Genomic DNA, 20,242 nt, shown 5'->3' with positions numbered 1-20,242 from the left:
AATGTAACTGAACAGCAGATGATGAGAGCCTCAATAAAATTTTTAGCTGTGGGGTTTGATAGGAATTGTCATATCTGTGATATGTTATGCAGAACAGATCTGCAGTATCAAGGCACTACCAGGTTGTGAGGAGTGAATAGAAGATGATACCCAAGATATAGTCACAGGGGAGAAAGAGGGAGTGCCATCTATCATGAATCAGTCATCTGCCAGTGACTACAGGCATGGATACGGGTCTTTCAGTGAAATGCAAGCATTTCTTATTTTAGGGGGTCTGAAATTTTGAGACTACTTTGAGCTTGCTGCAGAAAAGCTAAATACCAATTAGGACATTTCAGTAACAAAGGTCACTGTTTTGAGGACATGTGCATACACAGCTTTGTCTAGGCTCAAAATGCATTAATGTGTAAATTCAAAGTGCAGAGACCCAGGGCTTGTTTGGGACCTGGGTGGCCTCGGAATTGTTGCCTTTAAATAAGCAGAAATGGATAACAGACTAAAGGATTCTGTAATGATTTTTTAATGGAAGGGTTCATTCAAGGCCAAGCACACACATAAAAAGAGGCCGTATTGCTGCTTTAACTCTCAAGGAGGGAGTTATTGCTGTCTTATTGTCATTTTCTCAAATAAGGGAGAAAATGAGCAAGACTTGCAGTGGTGGTTCTAGAGAAAGGCCAGGAGCTTGAAGAAGCTAAGCAAAGACTGAGGAGAAGAGCACAAAGATGTTGGAGAACGACAGCAAGGTTGTGGGTATGTCCATGCCTTACGTTGCCATATAGTGCAGGGATAGCCTTTCTATACCTGTGTCTGGTCCTGCAAGCTGTCTTCAGTCTTCTGTCTCAGCAGCTTGGAGCTCAACTGAAGCAGTTACTCCACTGTTACAGTGGATTTTCCGTATTTTGAATTCTTTAAATCAAGACTAAGAGATAAAAGGTACCATTGTGTCTGCAATTAGGGACTTCGTGCCACAGTTCCTGATGGGGTTTTGTGATTGTTATTGCCAATAACAATCTAAGCAGGTGAAGCCAAAACAGATGAGCAGATCAAATAAAACTTTCTGGACTTGCAAGTTATGAATAGATTAGCACTGATAGTACCAACATCAAGCAGGAGGTCTTTTGAAGAATAATGTGTCATCTTTCACTGTGGGACCTAAGTAGCCCCACTGAAGCCATACAAGTATACAGGTGGTAACATTAAGAGTAGATGTATATTTTTCATTTAGTGGGGGCTAAAACCCATGACGTCTATCAAACTTTCTTCCTATTTAAATAAGGTATTGGCAAACAACAGAAGGCCAGAAACTGAGCAGTAGATTTGATCTCACAAGCATGAAAGTGAGTTCTAGTCATGGCTGCTGACTTCCCTTCTTATGTATGTTTGAATGAAATATTAAAATGATGTTTGTACTTTATCAGCTCACAGCTGCAGAGATCTCAGCTGCAGAGATCACTGCAAGTTGCAGCACTGCAAGGAAGTTAGAGATAACCACAGAGGAGTTGGGCCTTTGTCTCTGAATTCCAGCTGTTCACTTCTTACTTCAAACACTTGCAAAAATATGTAGCCATTGCCTCTCATTAAATTTCCTCTAGCTGTCTGCCTGTCTGCCATGTTCTGAGAGTTGAAACAAAGCTAAGAGATGCAAAGATACCTGAAAATGCGCAGTCTTCTACCTCATCAGTTTAAAGGATTTTAATAAATTAAATAAAAATTGCTATAGGCAGTTTCTGGAACAAGCACACATATACACATTCACATATGCATTTTCTCAGTTCCTTCCCTCTGTTTTTGTTTATTTGTTATTCTGAGGGGTTTAAAGTACAAATGTGTTCCTACCATTAAATATAGCATATATCATCACTACTTAAAGCAGAAATATTCAGTGTGCATTTGTGCTCTTTCATGATTATATCTGAACAGTGTTTATATTATTTTTAGTGTTATTTCATATTTACAAACACCCTATGAGCTACATTCAGACAGGAGAGATGAAAGCATGACACATTTGTTTACCATTGTTACTGGTTTTTAATCCTGGTCCCACCTTCTCTGTGGCAGTTTTCCCTGGGTGGAAAGGAGCTGGTGGCTGAGGGACATGGGGTCGTGTGTGCATGAAGCCTGGGATGTGGTCTGCTGAGGGCTGGCGTCGCCCTCCCAGACAGCTTATGATCCTTGCTGAATCCTGCCGGCACCTGGTCCTGGTCCTCTGGGGTTGGGAGACATGGCCCAGAGCCTGCAATAAAAAACACCGAGCAGCAAGGAGCAATCCTGCAGCCAGCCAGGGTGCTGGGTGTTGCCAACAGGCCCCTGGGCTGCCTCACCGGCAGCCGGCCAGGAGCCCCAGGGCAGCTGCGTGTCCTGGCTCGGGGTCAGGACAGGGCTTCCCGGGCAACGCCTTCTCTTTTCCTCAGGGATGCAGAGAAGGGCCAGATCATAACAGAAAGTGTGGCTTTGATGCTCAGTTACCATTACTAAAAATATCTTTACTTAAAGAGATACCAAATGAGTGCTGCCAGCTCCACTGTTGGGTCTTAAACCAATACCTGGCATTGCAGCAGAGGGTGTGTGCATTTGTTTGATGTGGGGAACTAGAAGCAAAGGGAAGAAAATCAAAATACCATGATCTCCCCTTTTGCAGCATGCAATTTCATCTGTGCTTCTGGGTTTAAGAGGTAGCTGATGGAAATCAGAGGTGCTCCCTTTGCCCATTGCAACACTAGGATGAACCCCTCAGTGATCTTAAATTCATCCTCTGGCTGCCCTTTCCTCATGACTAGAGTGCAATGAGGCAATAACCTCATTTGATTTGCACATCCCACAAAACTTGCCGGTGAGGTTAGAGACCTCTGTGCAGCTGATTTAAGCCTGCTGGTTCTGGGTTGGTTTCTTCTTCATGAACTGCGTAGAGGTATGCTGCAGACCTCCCAGGTTGGAAACCACTGAAGTAGGTGAATATTAGAAATTCGATGCTGATGGATTTAAAGAAGAAACAGTCTGTTCATGCAGCATGAGAGATACAAATATGAGCTAACAGTATGGTTGTATAGCTTTATTTTTCAAACTCTGCAAGTAGAGATACATTCTAAATATGGTATTTTGGGCCCAGTTCCTAATGAGATCCCAGATCCTAATGAGATGGGCCCAGTTCCTAATGAGATGCCAGAGTACAGGCATCTCAGCAATAAAGACTGAAGCTGATCAAGTGAACTTTGCTTAATTATGAGCTGAGAACTTAAAGAACATAGCATAAGTCACTCATGTCCCAGAGGTGAGCACAGACTGATAGCACAGACTGATATCAGAGGCCATGGGGAGAAAATACTGTGTATGAAAGCATGATGCAGACCTGAGCTGTGTTCCAGAGAGGGAAGCGGTTAGATTTATGGGCTTGTACATTTGCGCTATTAGTGTACCTATTAACAAATGACGTAGATTATTCCTACTAGGCACCTTGAATTTCTTGGAAAAATGGTTTTCTGGATATTGCTGAAATTAAGTTGTCTTTTACTTGTCAGTAAGGAAGAGAACGATAACAGTCAAAAGATTTTGGACAACGCTTTCTTAGAACCTAGATAGCAAAATGGCCACTTCGTTGGGTTTGGATTTGACAACCTGATATTGGCATTAGCCTGAAAAGCTAATAGTCATCTGCTCTTCTCCTGCAAAATAATAATACTACAGCTATGTGTCCGCAGGTGATAATGTCACTACGTGGACAGTAAATACTCACACCTACCAAAGCTGTGAGCCAAATGAAGCCCCAAAGGCTATTTAGTCACCTAAATTGAAGCTTCTTTTTCCTAAGTGCTGTGGCTGCAGTGACTTTCATGGAAGTTAGTAGGTTTAACTCATTGTTTTAGTTTCCTTTTCTTAGTATTGCTTTCAAATACATTTTATTGTGTTTTGTTTTATTTTGTTGTTGATTTTTGTTTTATTTCTGTATTTCTTGTGGGACTGTTCTTAAATAACAGATTTTGTAATCATACTGATAAAGGTGTTACATTCAAAATGTTATTTATGGGTGAAGAAGAAACACCTTATAGATAAAGCCAAGAATTTATTATTAGTATCGTTTAAATTTTAACAGTGTAATCCAAGAATCATTATTAGTTGAGTTCTAATTATTACAGAAAATAATACTTCTGTGCAGAAAAAAGTTTCAGTAATAATAATAATGTCAAAATTGTTATACACACACTTCTTAGCTTCTACCACTTTTCCTGGTGTTTCGTCCACCCTGCCCCTGCTCCTGTGGGTCCTGAACTGGGCAGTTTCAGTCTGGTGGGGGTCGGTGGGGGCATTACAGCATGCCACTGGCACCTGGAGTCCTTTGCTGGGAAGGTTATGATGTTCATCGTGATGGTTTATTTTTCCTCACTCTAGGATCTACTTAGGGGCATTTTTATGTTTGCTAACACGCTTTTAGACTTTGCTGTTTCTTCACTGATCCGAAGCTCCACGTTACCGCCAGGTTTACTATACACAGTGCCTTTTACGTATGTTAGATACTTCTTCGTTCTCCTTGTTACCCCTAAAAGCAGTTTTGCCCAGCCCCAGATCTGCATTTCTTTAGCTGAGCACTGGTGAGTTGTTTATAGCTGTGAGGTCTCCAGTGCCAGCCTGTGCCCATCTCTCTAGCAATGGCAATACCATATTACGGGGCTACAGGGTAACAGAGGTCATGATACAATTCAGGCATGCTTCATACAGCATGGGGTATATGTGTAGAAAATGTGAAATAATGTACACGTGAAAGGTAGCCGTAGTTTGGAGTGTCAAATATGTATTTTTCTAATGGGCTCTCCACTCACCTGTCTGTTATAAGGTAAGCAGTAGCACACTGTTGGGGTTGGACCTCTCTGTTTTGCTTTTGTTTTATGAAATATTTTCCAGTCTCAGTAGTTGTTTGCTGAGACAAATAATACAGTAAATTGCACATCTGACAGAGCTGGCATTCTAGTTACTCATTATCAGGTAATATTCATGCAGATCAGAAAAAATACTGAACTTTTTTACAAAACTCAGATGCAAAGACACAGTCCAATACAAAATTCTGTACGGTGGAATTTTATCTGTAAATCAGCAAAAGGCACAGTAGGAGCATTGGGGCAAGGCAAGAGCAGGAGGCTAGATTTATAGTCCCATGTTTAGTTATTTCTAAGGCAGAGTCCACAGCTCTCCATTTGTTTATCTTCAGGAATATGTAATGTGTTTCTTCCTATTTATTCCTGGGTAAGAGTATGTATGACTTAACATGAGACACCAGTCCAGAGATGTATACTAGATACTGTGAATTGAGAGCATACACCCATAAAATTTTTATCTTTGGGCACTTTTTGAATGTCTACCGCCTGCAAGGGGATGGTTGCAGATGCAGTGTAAGGGATTGTGCAGCTGGGCAGTTATTACCATACCTCGTGACCAGGAGCACATGCATTGCATTCGTGATAAGGTAGAAGGAGAGCATCCTTATTTGTCTTATCTTCTGCATCTGTAAATTGGCACTTTCTGTATTGCTGTGAACATTGAGAACCAGGTACAGAGGGTCAGGTTTTTTCCTTGCTTGTACTCCTGTTAATCCATTTAACTCAGTATCACAAAGAGTTAGCACAAATCAGCTGCTGTTAGTGTTTGGGCCATGCTATTCCCTGCTGATAAAACTCTTCCATTTCCCTTCCACTGTAGAAAATGTTGGAGCACTTAGCAATATCTTGGAAGTTAAGTTATATACAGTGATTTATCTTTCAGAGATGATTCTTAGTTTTGAATAATTCTTTTTCATTACCCTGGTAGGAAACTTTCCAGCCTTATAAAACTGAAAAAAAAAAAAGGAACTGGTTCTCTTGGGGAGATGGCTGCGCTGGAATGGTTTTCATGTGAAGAAAGCACAAGTCACTCACAGAGCTCCTCACATTTCAGATTCCTTTATCTTACTTTTAGTAATTCAGGTGCTTATTGCACTAACTTGTGGGATACAAATCCAGGAGTTTGCATGGGAACAGGGCCAGTATGTTTTTAATAGCAGATCACCAACAGTCTGCAGCGCACAAAGTAACCACTCTGGCAGTAATCGTACTGATTCTAGCACTATTGCTAGACTTTCAGTTTTGGCTCTAATGAGCCATGCTATTATACCCATTTTCAAGTGACTGATGATGGGTGCAGATAACCGAGCGAAAAATTCCTTTAAATGCAGCTCCTCCTCAGCTGGGTTACCACGTGCTACCAAAATATGCATAATGATGGGTAAGAGCTTCCACATTTCCAGCATTACCTTGTCAGCTGAAATAAAGCAGTGGGGAAAACTGTGCTTGGATTGATTCAGGCAGATTATGCTGAAGGGCCTGCACTTGCAGGGAGTGTTTATTTAGATGTATTAAGGCCAACTACAGAAAACACCATATAAGTTGAACAAGTAGAATACAGATATATGAAAAGTTTGAAAGGGTCGGGCCTTCTTTGCCAATTTCTTACGTGTAAACTGTTTGCCAAATTAGTAACAGAAGTTGTAACTAGTATTGCAAGGTTGCTATATAGGTATCCATATGCTTAGACTATTTTGTACTATCAGCTGGTACAGTGGGTTCAATATTGTCATTCTGAAGTGAACTTTTAAACACATAATTACATGGAGCTGAAGTAAAAATCATATTGTAATATCTAATATAAACAAGGTATTCTATTTCAAGTGGTTCAGTCAAACTTAAAGTAAGAAAATCCAATAATGGGAGGCTTAAAAATAGAACCTTTCCCTTTTATTAATTTAAGCCATTTTAAAGGGCAAAAATATACCGTGAAAGCTTATATTGAGGCTCTTACTTTTCTTTTTTTAACAGGACTGGGAGTTTCCACATTTTATGGGTGATGTTGAAGTGAATCTTCCAGGCTTGCCATCTGCACACATGCAGTTCAAAGTACCTTATTTCCAAAAGATCTTTAAAGAGGAATATCACATACATATAACAGGTATGTAATCTTACAGATTGTGACACAGTCACACGGTGAACTGCTTCTGTGTAATAAATGTATGCTAACATGTTCTTAACCACATACTTTTTGTGTGTGTGCGTCCCAGATTACTATTTTTCTATCAGTTTATCTGTCCATATCCATATCATCCATATATAAACATCTCAGGGAAATGAGGAACCTGTATCTTATGAATCAGAGAGACCTGCTCTTTTTCATGGATTTCAGCAACTTCTTGTGACACTAAGTAATACCTAATATAGCTTCAGAGATCTTTTATCTAAAATTACTCTCCAGGGGAATTAGCAGCTTATTTCATTTTCAAATCTCTTATGCTTTCAGATGCCTTTGCTATGATTTATGCTAATATCTTTTCATAACTTCGGTCATTCTCATCTGGCAAAGGCCGCTCATAACCATACTTCCATCAGTCATCTAACCAGTAGCAGACAGTTAAATAACCTCAAATAAAATAGAATTGCAGTTATTCAAATGGATGGTACACATAGATAAAAAGTACCTGATCCTTACATACTGTGAGACAGTATTTTAATAACAGTAGGGAATGAAAAAAAAAAGAAGAAGGTTAAATAGGGATAAATATTTTGGTTTTACCTTCAAGGTATGCAGAAGGAGCATAGCTCCTCTCTCAACATTGGGAAGAGTTGGATAATAATGGATAGCAAAAGAATGCAGGTGTGAAATGACAGGGGTCTTTAACTGATAATATAAACAATCACAGCACATGATACTGTACAGGAATAAGATAGACGAGGGCATCCAGTGACACAGCCATATGAAACTCCTGCAGAACAGGGACAAAAGGAGCATTCAGAGATGATAAAAAGATAAGGCCAAGAGCTAGCAGGTGAGTCACAAGCTCACCAGGCAGCAAAAGCCAAAGGAAGAAAATGTGCCAAGAAGGAAAGAATGATGAACCCAGGATTCAGTCGAGATAGGCTGAATGAGGCCTCAGAAAAGGCATTTTCAGCAGAGAAGGTAGAAATCTGAGCGATCAGATTAAAAACCAGAAAAGAAGAGAAAATGAGTGCAAAAGTTACCTGCTGGCTATTGAATGAGGGAAGGCAAGTGGGCCAGTAGGAAGTACAGATGGAGGGATAGGAAGTTTTTCAAAATTGGATGTAGGTGCCCTGCTGGAATACTGAGAGAGAACAGCCAGCCAGGAAGAAGAAAGAAGGGCTGGGGCATGTCTGAGTGAGACCGTTTGAGCCACGAGTGGTTTATGGAACAGGATGAAGTAAATGATCTCATGGTCAGTGACTAGAAGGTGTAAGGTGAGAGAAGATGGGATGTGTACATGATGAACACATTTTCCTCTCCCAAGTGAGCAAAAGGGAAAGGAGAGGGGGAAAAAAGAGTATAAGCATCAAATATTTGATGTGAATTATAGGCATAGTATTCAGGGATAGTGAAAAATATTTATTTTCTAATTCTCAAGACTAGAGCATAAATTTGGAGGGGCTCAGTCCCACAAGGCTCCCAGATGCCCTGCAGTTATTCCATTGTATAAGGAGAAGTAGTGGAATGGGCACACAGAGGAGCACAAACAATGACTGAGGCATGGTAGGGTGGGCTGCGCCATCAGATACAGAAACTCAGGATATAATTAATGTAGATGAAAAACAATGGGTGGTAGAAGAGGGGCTGAAGAGCAAAGAACAGTTTTGCATTGTAGAAGAGACAAGAATATTGATGATAATCAGGGAAGAGCAAAGAATAAACAACAGCAAATAACATAAATTAGGGATCAGAAATACAACTGCTAGCAGTGCTGCTGTTTGAAAACAGACCAACCGAGAGAAACCAATATTTATGCATTGTAGAGTCTTCTGCAGAGAGGGCTGGAGGCCTTTCTGATTTTCTGGCGAGAAGGCATTCTTTTAATGAGGGTGAGCTAATGAATAGGGGCTGAGGAATATTTTTCCCTGCTCAGCATTAACAAGATCCATTTATTAGATTCACTAGACAAATCAATCCATTTGACTGCACGTCACGTACTCTGTCTACTGAGTGCCTGTTTTATCTCGGTGCTACACCACCGTTTAGAAGATCTAATAAACAGCCATAACACATGGCACAAGAACCTCCCTTTGGGTAAGTTTTGCTTGAACCATCTGTTCTTACCATCAGTTCTTATCTTAGGTTAGGGTATCATCTTGGATCATTTTCAAGCTCTAGTTATTGTGTGGATGTGTAGATACTTGTAATTTTCTACTCAAATCAAGGAGCTAATAAAAGAAAGAAAGAACTGGTTCAATATATATGTACCAAGATGAATGTAATCCAATCTAAAATGAGGGTAGAGAGCGATGCACATGAATGCAACTGCAGCAGATGACATGGGGGTAGGACACTGATGATGGCAGGAAGCCTGCTGTATTTAAGCCCTGTTTAATACATGGGATTCAGAATGTTAAATTTAACCATAGGACTTCTTTTTAGTAACAAGCAGGAAAAGAAGACTAAGGCCTGAATATCGTTTATGTTAGTAGAATCATAGAATCATAGAATCATAGAATCATAGAATGGTTTGGGTTGGAAGGGACCTTAAAGATCATCTAGTTCCAACCCCCCTGCCACGGGCAGGGACACCTTCCACTAGACCAGCTTGCTCAAAGCCCCATCCAACCTGGCCTTGAACACTTCCAGGGAGGGGGCATCCACAACTTCTCTGGGCAACTTTCCAGAGCCTCACCACCCTCATAGTGAAGAAATTCTTCCTTACATCTAATCTAAATCTACCCTCTTTCAGTTTAAAGCCATTTCCCCTTGTCCTATCACTACATGCCCTCGTAAAAAGTCCCTCTCCAGCTTTCTTGTAGGCCCCCTTTAGGTATGGGAAGGCTGCAATAAGGTCTCCCCGGAGCCTTCTCTTCTCCAGGCTGAACAGCCCCAACTCTCTCAGCCTGTCTTCATAGGAGAGGTGCTCCAGCCCTCTGATCATCTTTGTGGCCCTCCTCTGGACTCGCTCCAACAGGTCCATGTCCTTCTTATGTTGGGGGCCCAGAGCTGAACACAGTACTCCAGGTGGGATCTCAGGAGAGCAGAGTAGAGGGGGAGAATCACCTCCCTCGACCTGCTGGTCACGCTTCTTTTGATGTAGCACAGGATACGGTTGGCTTTCTGCTCTGCAAACGCACATTGCTGGGTCATGTTGAGCTTGTTATCAACCAACACCCCCAAGTCCTTCTCCTCAGGGCTGCTCTCAATCCATTCTCCACTCAGCCTGTATTTGTGCTTGGGATTGCCCCAACCCGTGTGCAGGATCTTGCATTTGGCCTTGTTGAACTTCATGAGGTTCACACAGGCCCACCTCTCAAGCCTGTCAAGGTCCCTCTGGATGGCATCCCTTCCCTCCAGCGTGTCGACCGCACCACACAGCTTGGTGTCATCAGCAAACCTGCTGAGACTACTTGCTATAGGGATAAAGTCAGGCTGTAAACCCATGACCTGTGCTCTGATTTGTAGAAATTGGAAACCCTTTTCTCCCAAATAGCAAGGAGAAAGAAAGCATGGCTGAAATAACATTTATCATCTTTTTCCTGGTAAATTTTATTCTTCATAAGTTCTTTTACAGTCTATTTTGGTCACTGTTGATTGATATAAATAACCGCAGCCCTAAGACTCCCCTGAGCAACCCTATTTGCTGCTGGGTTGCTCTAATGAGCAACGGTCCCACAAAGAAGCAGCTCTAAGTAAAAAGGGACATTCAAAGGAGTAAAGGACTTTAAACCACCTTTCTGTGGTGTGTGCTTAATGGCTTCATGCAAGTTTTGTACAGATGAAGGATTTCACAGTTACGTGCTGTGTGTTGCCAACTCTCCTGATTTTATCACAAGTCTTAAGACAGTTGCTTTTCTTTTTTTGCTATTTTGTGTTAAAGTCTTAGCTCCTGAATTCAGTGACTACATGTGAATTTCAGCTTTCATAAAATAAAGCTCATGATTGCAGAGAAAAAAATGAAATTTTGCTTCTGCATAACTCCATGTCTAAAAAAGCAGAAAAATAAAACAGTACTAAGTGTATTATTTTTAACCCATCTTGCTGCTTTAAACTAATAACATACTTTCTTAGGCCTGACGTGATTTCTGAATGTTGTAAGTTGGCAGTAATATTGAATTAACATCTGCAGCCTGTAGCTGATATACTTCAGTGTGATTTTAAATATACTACCAAAAGCATATCTTATTTTTACTGGTAACTGAGTACCTCATTTTGCTGAAATTTCTTTGCATCTAGGAACTCCTAGCAAGCACCTACTCAGTATTAAATATTTCTATCCTGTTTTGATAGCTGCTTTTATCTATGAACATCAAAATTAACTTGAATTCCTGCGTCTGCTTAACTCATCTGGATTTCTCTTGACAGATGGTTTGTTGCAAAGTGTGTATTTTCCTTCTTGGGCTGCTGTTTATGAAAATATATAGTCTATCCTAGTTTCCATAATACCCAGGTGTCGTGATTTAACCCCAGCCGGCAACTAAGCACCACGCAGCCGCTCGCTCACTCCCCGCCCCGCCCCGGGATGGGGAAGAGAATCAGGAAAAAAACCTCGTGAGTTGAGATAAAGACAGTTTAATAGGACAGAAAGGAATGAAAAACAATGATAATTATAATAATAATATGACAATAGCAATACTAAAAGAATTAAACTATACAAAGCAAGTGGTGCACAATGCAATTGCTCACCACTCGTTGACCGATGCCCAGTTAGTTCCCAAGCTGCAATCCCCCCTCCCAGCCAGCTCCCCCAGTTTATATACTGGGCATGATGTCATATGGTATGGAATAGCTCTTTGGCCAGCTTGGGTCAGCTGTCCTGGCGGTGTCCCCTCCCAGCTTCTTGTGCCCCCTCCAGCCTTCTTGCTGGCTGGGCATGAGAAGCTGAAAAATCCTTGACTTAGTATAAACACTACTTAGCAACAACTAAAAACATTATTTTCCTACTAAATCCAAAACACAGCACTATACCAGCTACTAGGAAGAAAATTAACTCTGTCCTAGCTGAAACCAGGACACCAGGGAAATCTGTAAAACTTAAAAGCAAATTTTGTTACTTCAGATTCTTTCATGGTTAAAAGGCACTAGGGGGCCTGGCTGGTACCCTTTAATAGCAGCACTGGAGATCCAAGAGCATCTGCTGTCAAGTATGTGAATAAGTTTCAAATAGGGAATGTTAAGGTTTGGGTATCAAAACAGATGGGAGATTTTTCTGGCTGTTTATAAACGTGTTTCTGAGTGCTGATCTAGCCAGAGTGCCCTTCCACCCAAAGGAGAAATCATCACCTTCATGGCTGGCGAGTGCCTACGATGGCTGGCTTGTGGAGTTAAACCAAAAGTGTGTCTAGATTCAGGCCAAGCATCGCCTACACAGAGAAGCCTGAGGGAGCCTGTGGGCAAAAATAGAAAGGTTAGAGGTAAAAACAAAGCTGTCTGTGCGCACAGATGTGAAAAAACCTCAGAGGATTTGCAGCTTGTTTCAGCTGTGAGTGGTCTGTATGCATGTATCTAGCTAATAACACTAACATGACAGAAGATAAAAGAAGAACGTTTTGAAGATATACCTGAATGTTTTACAGAGGTGTCTGAATGTTTTTAGACACAAATTGCAATTGAGATAAGAGTCTAAAGTCAATATTTCCTACACTAGCCTCTGGCTGTGGTTGCACAGCATGAGGCCACTTGAGTCTAGCCTTAACAAGTGGAATTTTCACATTTCTTCTTGACCTCAGGAGGGATGCTGAGGACTGGCTTCTACACGAGATCTCATTTTTAGGATGTGACTGTTCTGTTACAGAGTGGACATACAAAAATAAAAATGCTCCAGAACCAGCACCTGGTTTGGACTATTTGGACCTGCAGGATCTGCCTCAATTGCCCAGTAAATCAGTTGCATGTGGTACTGTGTACTGGTTGCTGAACCTTATCAGCCTCTTTAAAAATGACCACTGCCCAGACATCTTGTTCAGCTGGTGAAAATAGGTGCCTTTCTGGAAAAAGGAAAAAGAAAAATCCATACCTCTTTCACCGTGAGAAGGCCCCTGGCATTCATGTGCAGTGACGAGTTGTTCAGCTTCAGCAGGGAGGGGAGAGTGTTTCTAAGCAGAGTCCCGTATAGGCTGGTGTTCAGAGCAGGTCCAAACTGCCATAAGTGGAGATTGTTCCAGGGTCAAGATTTCCCTTCTGGTGAGTGCCCTAGCCATGAGGATACAATCCTCCTCAACAGCCATGCTTTCTCAGAAAACAGGGATCGAGTTTTCATCCCCAAATAGTCATTGTAGGCTACAACGCCTAGAAAAAGGTTTCACATTTTGCATCGCAGCCTCACAAGGACACCCAGTGCATGCTCTTGACTAGCTACATACCTCCAATTTTTCTTTTGGGGGATCTTTATTGCACCAAATTTCAATATTGCACTACGTTTCCAAATACACCAAAACAGATTCTTGACTCTCCAAGTGTCATGTGTAGCATGTAAGGACGTCAACACTGTGAAAGGCAGCTGTTAACCAGGTCTTTTTTTAGGTAGTGCATGGCTGAGTGACACAGCCTATTTTACCACCTGATTTTCTTCATTGTAACTTCATTGAAGAGTCTTGACATAATTCTTTGCAGTTTGCTGAAATGATTGACTAGCCTTCCAGTCTTGAGAGCTGATCTTCCGACGTCCTTCCATTTCAAATTGTGTCTATGAAAAATCCGCCCGCTCCAAGAAGGACTAAATGGTGCCAGGCATATGCCAGTATTCTTGGTCACACAGACCTCACTGGAGTAGGGCCAACCCTAGATCAACAGTGGTACTGATCCTGCAGAAATTGGTTGAGACAAATTAAATTACTTCATAGTGTGGGGCTCCGTTTTCCCTTACCACTTTTCATCTGGAATGAAAGCTGAAGCACTTTTAAAAGAAATTATAAATATATTTTTAAAGAAAATTAATATCTATATCTTCATATTATATTTATTCTGACCCTTTGCAAAACTATAAACTTGAGCTTGTTTATGCGCAAGGTGAGAGGTCAGGAGTGAGTTCTAATTTACCAAGCTTATTTCCTACATAAGCTTGATATATGACTTAAAGTTTGCTATAAAAAGCATTATACCAAAATTAAGTTGCAATACACAATCATTTCATATACATAGATTACACACATGTATAGTGTTAAAAGTTGGTCAGTATAATAAGTCTCAAAAATTACTTGTCATGGGGAATTATCATCAAATAAATGTGAGTGGAGACTGTCAGGCCTCTTGGTTCAGTCTGCTTCAACACATTTATCACTGATCTAGAAGGATTGCTTGGTAAACTCGACTTATTTGGCTATCATCACGCCTGCTAGTACAGCAGTAAAGTACATGTTTTGGAAGAGGGATAGACAGCAGAAGACACTGTATTCTAGAAAGAGGCAAATACTTTCTCTAAGTAACCAAGACAGCACTAACTCCCAGTCATTTTGTGTCTAAGGAGATTAATGCAGCCCTTGGCTACAAGGAATACTGAGTAGGAGTAGGAAGATGTCATTGTGTTCATGTGTGGTTAGAGTGAGATAGTTACTCAAATACAGTGTTTGGTTCTGGTAAGAACAGTTTTCAAAAGAAAAGGAAAAATCATAGAGCTCGTCGAGCATGAAAGTGATGCAGAAGATGGAAAAATTGGCTAGAAATGAGAAATTTAAGGAGTTTTGAGAAGATCCACTATAGAACAGAGGCAACTAGCTGCCACTTAGCCATACAGGTTGCAATTCATCTTAGTTAAATGGGGTGTCTGCGTCGAAGCTGTTTGTTTGTCTAAGCACGCTTTATAGTCCACACTGACCCAACGATCCCAACAGCAGAACTTAGGGCTGTGCTCCTGCCTGCCTAACTCTGTCTAGGAGCTGAGTGAGGGAGTTTCAAGTTCATGCTTTTTATGAAACAGGAATAATTGAAATGCATACGTCTCTTAGATCAGGTGAGCACTCAAATTCTTAACATAAGAGGGGTGGAGCCTTTTAGGATAGATGCTACATGAAGCCTGAAATCAAGCACCTGGCTACCTCTATTCAGCATTTTTGGTGTTTTCTGCCAGCTTCTTAGTCAACTCCTTCACCAGCAGCAGGCTGCCATCTCAAGTCTTACTCCTTAGGTGGCTTGCTCTACACATGTCACATTTAGGACAATGTGGTCGCACAGGTGATTGCTGTGAAATCCTCTGGGTGCCATCGTGCCTAAAGAGGAGGAAGGTCATATAGCTCAGCATTGCAATGTCTAAGTCTCCTTTGTCAGTCATACCTGAAACCTACAATCAAGAAAACCGTAACAGTGTATTTTGGCCTTTACAAAGGCCATCTCAATAATATCCCCATTTCATTATGCTGCGTATTTTGATCTCTCAATTATCTGTTTTCTTCCTAGACATCTTCACTTTTGCCATGTCTAGCTGAAGGGAAAGAGCAATACTGGTCCTACACGAGTTTTTCCCCTTCCTACCATCAGATCCCTAGGGTCTAGCAGATCTCTTTGGAAAGTCACCTGTCTTGGCTCTGCAGAAACACAAAGTACCACAGATAATATTTTGATGAAGCCAATAACAAAAGAAGTGGAAGGTTTTCTTGGATGGGCTTATGATGTGTTTTCCTGGGAAAAGAATATGGCTTAAGGAATTAACTTTGGGGCAATACAGCAAGGGGTTGTTTTCTGGTTGAAACGTCTTTCTGGTTGAAACACAGAGTAACATCTGATAACAAATTATTGTTTCAAAAAGTGGCCAAGTGAACAACCATAACAGAGAAAGAAAGTTTAAAATGCAGTAAATAATGTTTTCTTTCAAATTGGCCATAGATAAACAGATAATGGTTCTAATATTTGCTTCATTGTAATTTGTGTTTAGCCTATATTCCTAAGGAAATGAGAATTATGTGATCATGATCTCTGTGTGGGTTGGTCTCACTCTCTCTCATCCAACACAGCATCAAATAACTTTTGAACCCACAGCCAGTTTCAAAAACATTTTTCAGAGGGTGGGAATCTGAAAAATAGTGACATTATCATTGTGTCCTAAGAAATGATGGTTAGGTAAAGAAGAATCATCTAAGTTAGTGCCCAGCTGAGGAAAAAGCAGGGAGAAGTCAGCCATTATATTCTGCTTGACAGCAGCCAATTGATCAGTGAATATGTGTGTCCCAGCCAGCCCATCAACACACACTATGCAAGATATATTCTGTCTCTGTCTGTTGAAAGGTCATACGTGATGGGGAAGCTAGGGTTATTCTGATGGAGAGAAACACACAAAATACAGGGCAAAAATCTGCAGGAAACAGCACCAAGTTATGTTGTATTGTTTGTTATTGTATTTCATATTTTAGCATCATTTTCAGTGTCTTGGTGTTGATTTAAGAAACTTAAATATTATAAAGTGTGGTGATAATCTTCTAAACCCATAATTTAACAGATCAATTATAATATTGATGAAAACCCAGAAAAAAAGATAGAGGAGTTATTCAGGAACTATGTGAACGGGATTGGCTGCAAGGTCTTTTCAGTGCAGTTTGATTTCTGGATAGTGACAATAACACAAGAGAATGAACATTCTTGTTCATTTTCAGTCTAAGTATAATCTCGACTGAAGAGGAGTATTAAACACAATGACTGAAACACAAGGAGTTACCCTCCTTACCCTCCTGGAGCATACTGGTCATACAATTTGAACACACAGACTTTCAGGAACTGGAATCCATTTATTCTTTACAAGCCAATGATGTAAGTCATTTGATGGATAGTCTGATACGTTCATTTTCTTTTTCACTTGAAACATACTTAAATATGATTCCGGCATAGACCAATATAATTCATCACCAGCAGGAACGTTCCTTCATGAATGTCCTTTCACATAATGCTGACGTGTAGATTTGCTGGGTTCTTGGGTGGTGCCAGTCATCACTGCACAGGTAAGATCTTAACGTATGTCCAGCTAGAATGTAAGAGATGCTTTAACTATGAAACTAGTATAATTTTTTGTGTGTATTCATAGAATAATTTAGGTTGGAAGGGACACCTGGAGTTCATCTGTTCCAACAACCTACTCAAAGCAGGCCCAATTTTGCAATTGCATAAAGTTATCTTTAATGTCTTTTGGATGCCTGGAGGAAGCATGCAAAAGAGCAATTTTAAATAATAAAAGGAGAAAGGTTTCCTCCTCCAGTATTGCAGGAGCTTAATGTTAGACTATGAGTCACTCCTTGGAGGAGTTTCTCACTACAGGGACTATAGGAAAAGCTAAGCTGACTAGCCTCCCAAGACTACAGTCAGCCCTTGCTATTTCTCAAAGGTGTACTATCTCTAAATCACAGTTTATCCAATTGCCCCCACCTGAATATGTCTGCACACCATGGTTGGTATATCAAACAATATATGTATATACTCTTAAAATTTACATAATTACCAACCCCAAAAACTTCAGTCACTTCAGTCACTGCTGGCTTATAAACAGTTCTATCAAATACAGACTTTTCATGGAAAATTTCCATGTGAATATTTTTTAAGCCCTGGAATTAATGCTTTTTTAGGTTTATTGATCTATACCACATCATCTAGTGGTCTAATCAACAGGTCACCTACAAACTGCAATGTGAATTCAATTGATATACTGCTGTGCTTGTGTTACAAAATTATTTTATTATTATGTGCCCAGACCTAATTGTGAAATACTAGGAGATATTCAGCATAAATCTGACTATGGTGGAAATTTTATTACAACTTTGCTTTAGAGATTAATAAAAAAAGGATTTTTTTTCTCATATGTAGCTTTTACATATGACTGCATTTGTACTGCTTCTAAAATGGATATATCAGATGACAGAACTTTCTTTTTCCAAACAGGCAAATGGTTTAACTATGGAATTATCTTCCTTGTTTTAATCTTGGATCTGAATATGTGGAAGAACCAAATATTTTACAAACCTCATGAATATGGTCAATACATCGGTCCTGGACAGAAGATCTACACAGTGAAGGACTCAGAAAGCTTGAAAGACCTTAATAGAACTAAGTTATCTTGGGAGTGGAGATCCAATAACACTAACCCATTGACCAACCGGACCTATGCCGAAGGAGACATGTTCTTGCACAGCAGATTCACAGGCTCTAGCCTTGATGTCAAATGCCTGGCTTTTATTCCAAGTTTGCTGGCTTTTGCTTTGTTTGGTTTCTTCATCTGGTTCTTTGGGCGATTTCAGAAAACTGACCAAGGCATGGAGAATTTAGACAAATCATACACAAGAATGAAACGAAAGTCACCGTCAGATATGGGAATGACACGAGAAAATACACAGGTGTTAGTAGAAGAACCATTAAGTTTTCAAGAACCACATCTTGTATCCATAAAATCAGACTTAAGTGAAATAGTTTTTAATTCTTCTCTTCTAACTTCTGAAAACTTGAATGCACAACTGAATGAACAAGATAGTCCTTTACAGCCAGTACCAGAGTCTTCTGTCCCTAAGAGTAATCCTGTGACATAGAGGCAAATACCCAGGAAAATCAGTTTAAATAAGCAGTTACTATAAGATTTCAGTTTTACCTTTTGTAAGTTAAGATTTACATAGTGTTTAGAATAAGAAACTCAACCTATACCAAAAGGTGCTCAGCATGCTTTTTCTAGGAATTTTGTTTTTTATTTGTATTTAGTACGTGCCTACTGTATATCTAACATTCCTTTATAGATTGCTTCCCAAAATTGCACAAGCTATTTATTAATACATTACCTTAACTGTATAATAGTGTATTAGATGATTACTTGCAGGTATAAAATTCTACCGTGGTGGTGCCTTGAGACATTAAACTGTTTTTTAACTCAACACCAGATGTATAGCACAGTTCTTCTAATCTATTTTGCAAAGCTTTTTGTATATGGTTATTTCAAGTATCATTTGATGTCTTGACAGAGGAGATAAATATAGTTATTCCTAAAGAAGGGTTTCTGTTAGGACATCACAACTTGACTTTGTTATTTACTCATCTGTGAAGCCAGTGACTTTGACGACCGGACTGCAGAGAAGCATGTTGATTACCTTTTAATTTTTGCTGGCTAGCTGCCAAACACAAACACAGATTCATTGTGCGGTAAACAGCAGAGTGATAATACAGCATGGGTCACTACTTGTGAAAATATGACTTTCTCCATCAGTAATAGCAATGTGGTGATAATGCCTAATTATATTTTTCCTAATTAAAGATAAACTGCTCCTTGATGAAAAGTTTTGCCCTTCACTTTTTAGAAACAGAGGTGAAAATACATGGTTGAAGCAAGTCTTTCCATCATCACACCAAACCTGTGCAACATCAAAGAGCCAGTGGAGTGATTACAGTAAAGGACACAAAGCCCATTAAATCCAGTATTTGTGCGGTTCAGTGCAGATATGGTCTGGGCATACGTGAAACATACATAGAAACACACCACATATAGACAGTCTAACTTCTCCAAATAAATACTGAAGAAATGTTTAGGAGTTTTAATTAAAACAGATTAATAATTGAATTTTATTGTACCCTTTTTTTCCTTCATTCATTATCCGTGAATAAGTGTAACCCGGAAGCAGAAACATAGAAACTGGGTTTTTTTGCTTTTTTGAAGGGGACTTTGTAATGTGAATTCCTCTGCTGTATGATCAAACTATATGCACTAGAGAAATTGCATATCTAAAACATCAGAAAGACTCTGATTTGCCTCTAATTTAGTTCTATAAATTGTTGTTACAAGTTACTAAATAATAAGTCATTTTTAAGTCTGAATTATTTCCCTGTCATTTACTGGTGTTGCTGTATTTTGTCTTTGTGACTTTTTTATCTCCGTTGTTTTGATCTATCTGCTTTTAAGTTTTCGGAATGCTGAATTTAGCATGTATAATAGCACTATGCATTTATTAACTGTCACTTGAGAGCCAATTTTAATAAACATCATTCAACAATTGTTTATTATGAGGCAGGAACATATTCTGTTAGTTTTGCAATTTTTTTAAACATTTTACCCATGCATTGTCCTATTTAAAATCATAAATATTTCTGACACTAAAAAAGTCAGGCAGTATCACAGTAATGTCAAAATCAAATATTTTGCTTATGGAACATTTAATATTTCATCAGGAGAAAGTTCACTTTATAATCAGATTAAATTTTTATCCATTAAAAATTATGACTAAAAATAAATCTATTAGCTTTTGCCTACTGCAGCCTATAAACTTATTTAATTGACTTAAGATATAGTCAAAGACAAACC

General features: G+C 39.7%; 1 protein-coding gene across 1 annotated transcript in view; it reads left to right on the top strand.

The window, feature by feature from the left end:
• Positions 1 to 19,892, top strand: part of TMEM117 (transmembrane protein 117) — a 227,358-nt gene extending 207,466 nt beyond the window's left edge. The window contains exons 6-7 of the mRNA XM_050903838.1: positions 6,837 to 6,966; positions 17,848 to 19,892. Of these exons, the coding sequence (XP_050759795.1) occupies positions 6,837 to 6,966; positions 17,848 to 18,488 (771 nt within the window). The 3' untranslated portion in view covers positions 18,489 to 19,892. The remainder of the gene's footprint in view (positions 1 to 6,836; positions 6,967 to 17,847) is intronic.
• Positions 19,893 to 20,242: the final 350 nt, after the last annotated feature.

The sequence above is a fragment of the Gymnogyps californianus genome, chromosome 1 (assembly GCF_018139145.2).
Source record: "Gymnogyps californianus isolate 813 chromosome 1, ASM1813914v2, whole genome shotgun sequence".
Classification (NCBI taxonomy): domain Eukaryota; kingdom Metazoa; phylum Chordata; class Aves; order Accipitriformes; family Cathartidae; genus Gymnogyps; species Gymnogyps californianus.
This window is presented reverse-complemented; position numbering and strand designations above follow the sequence as displayed.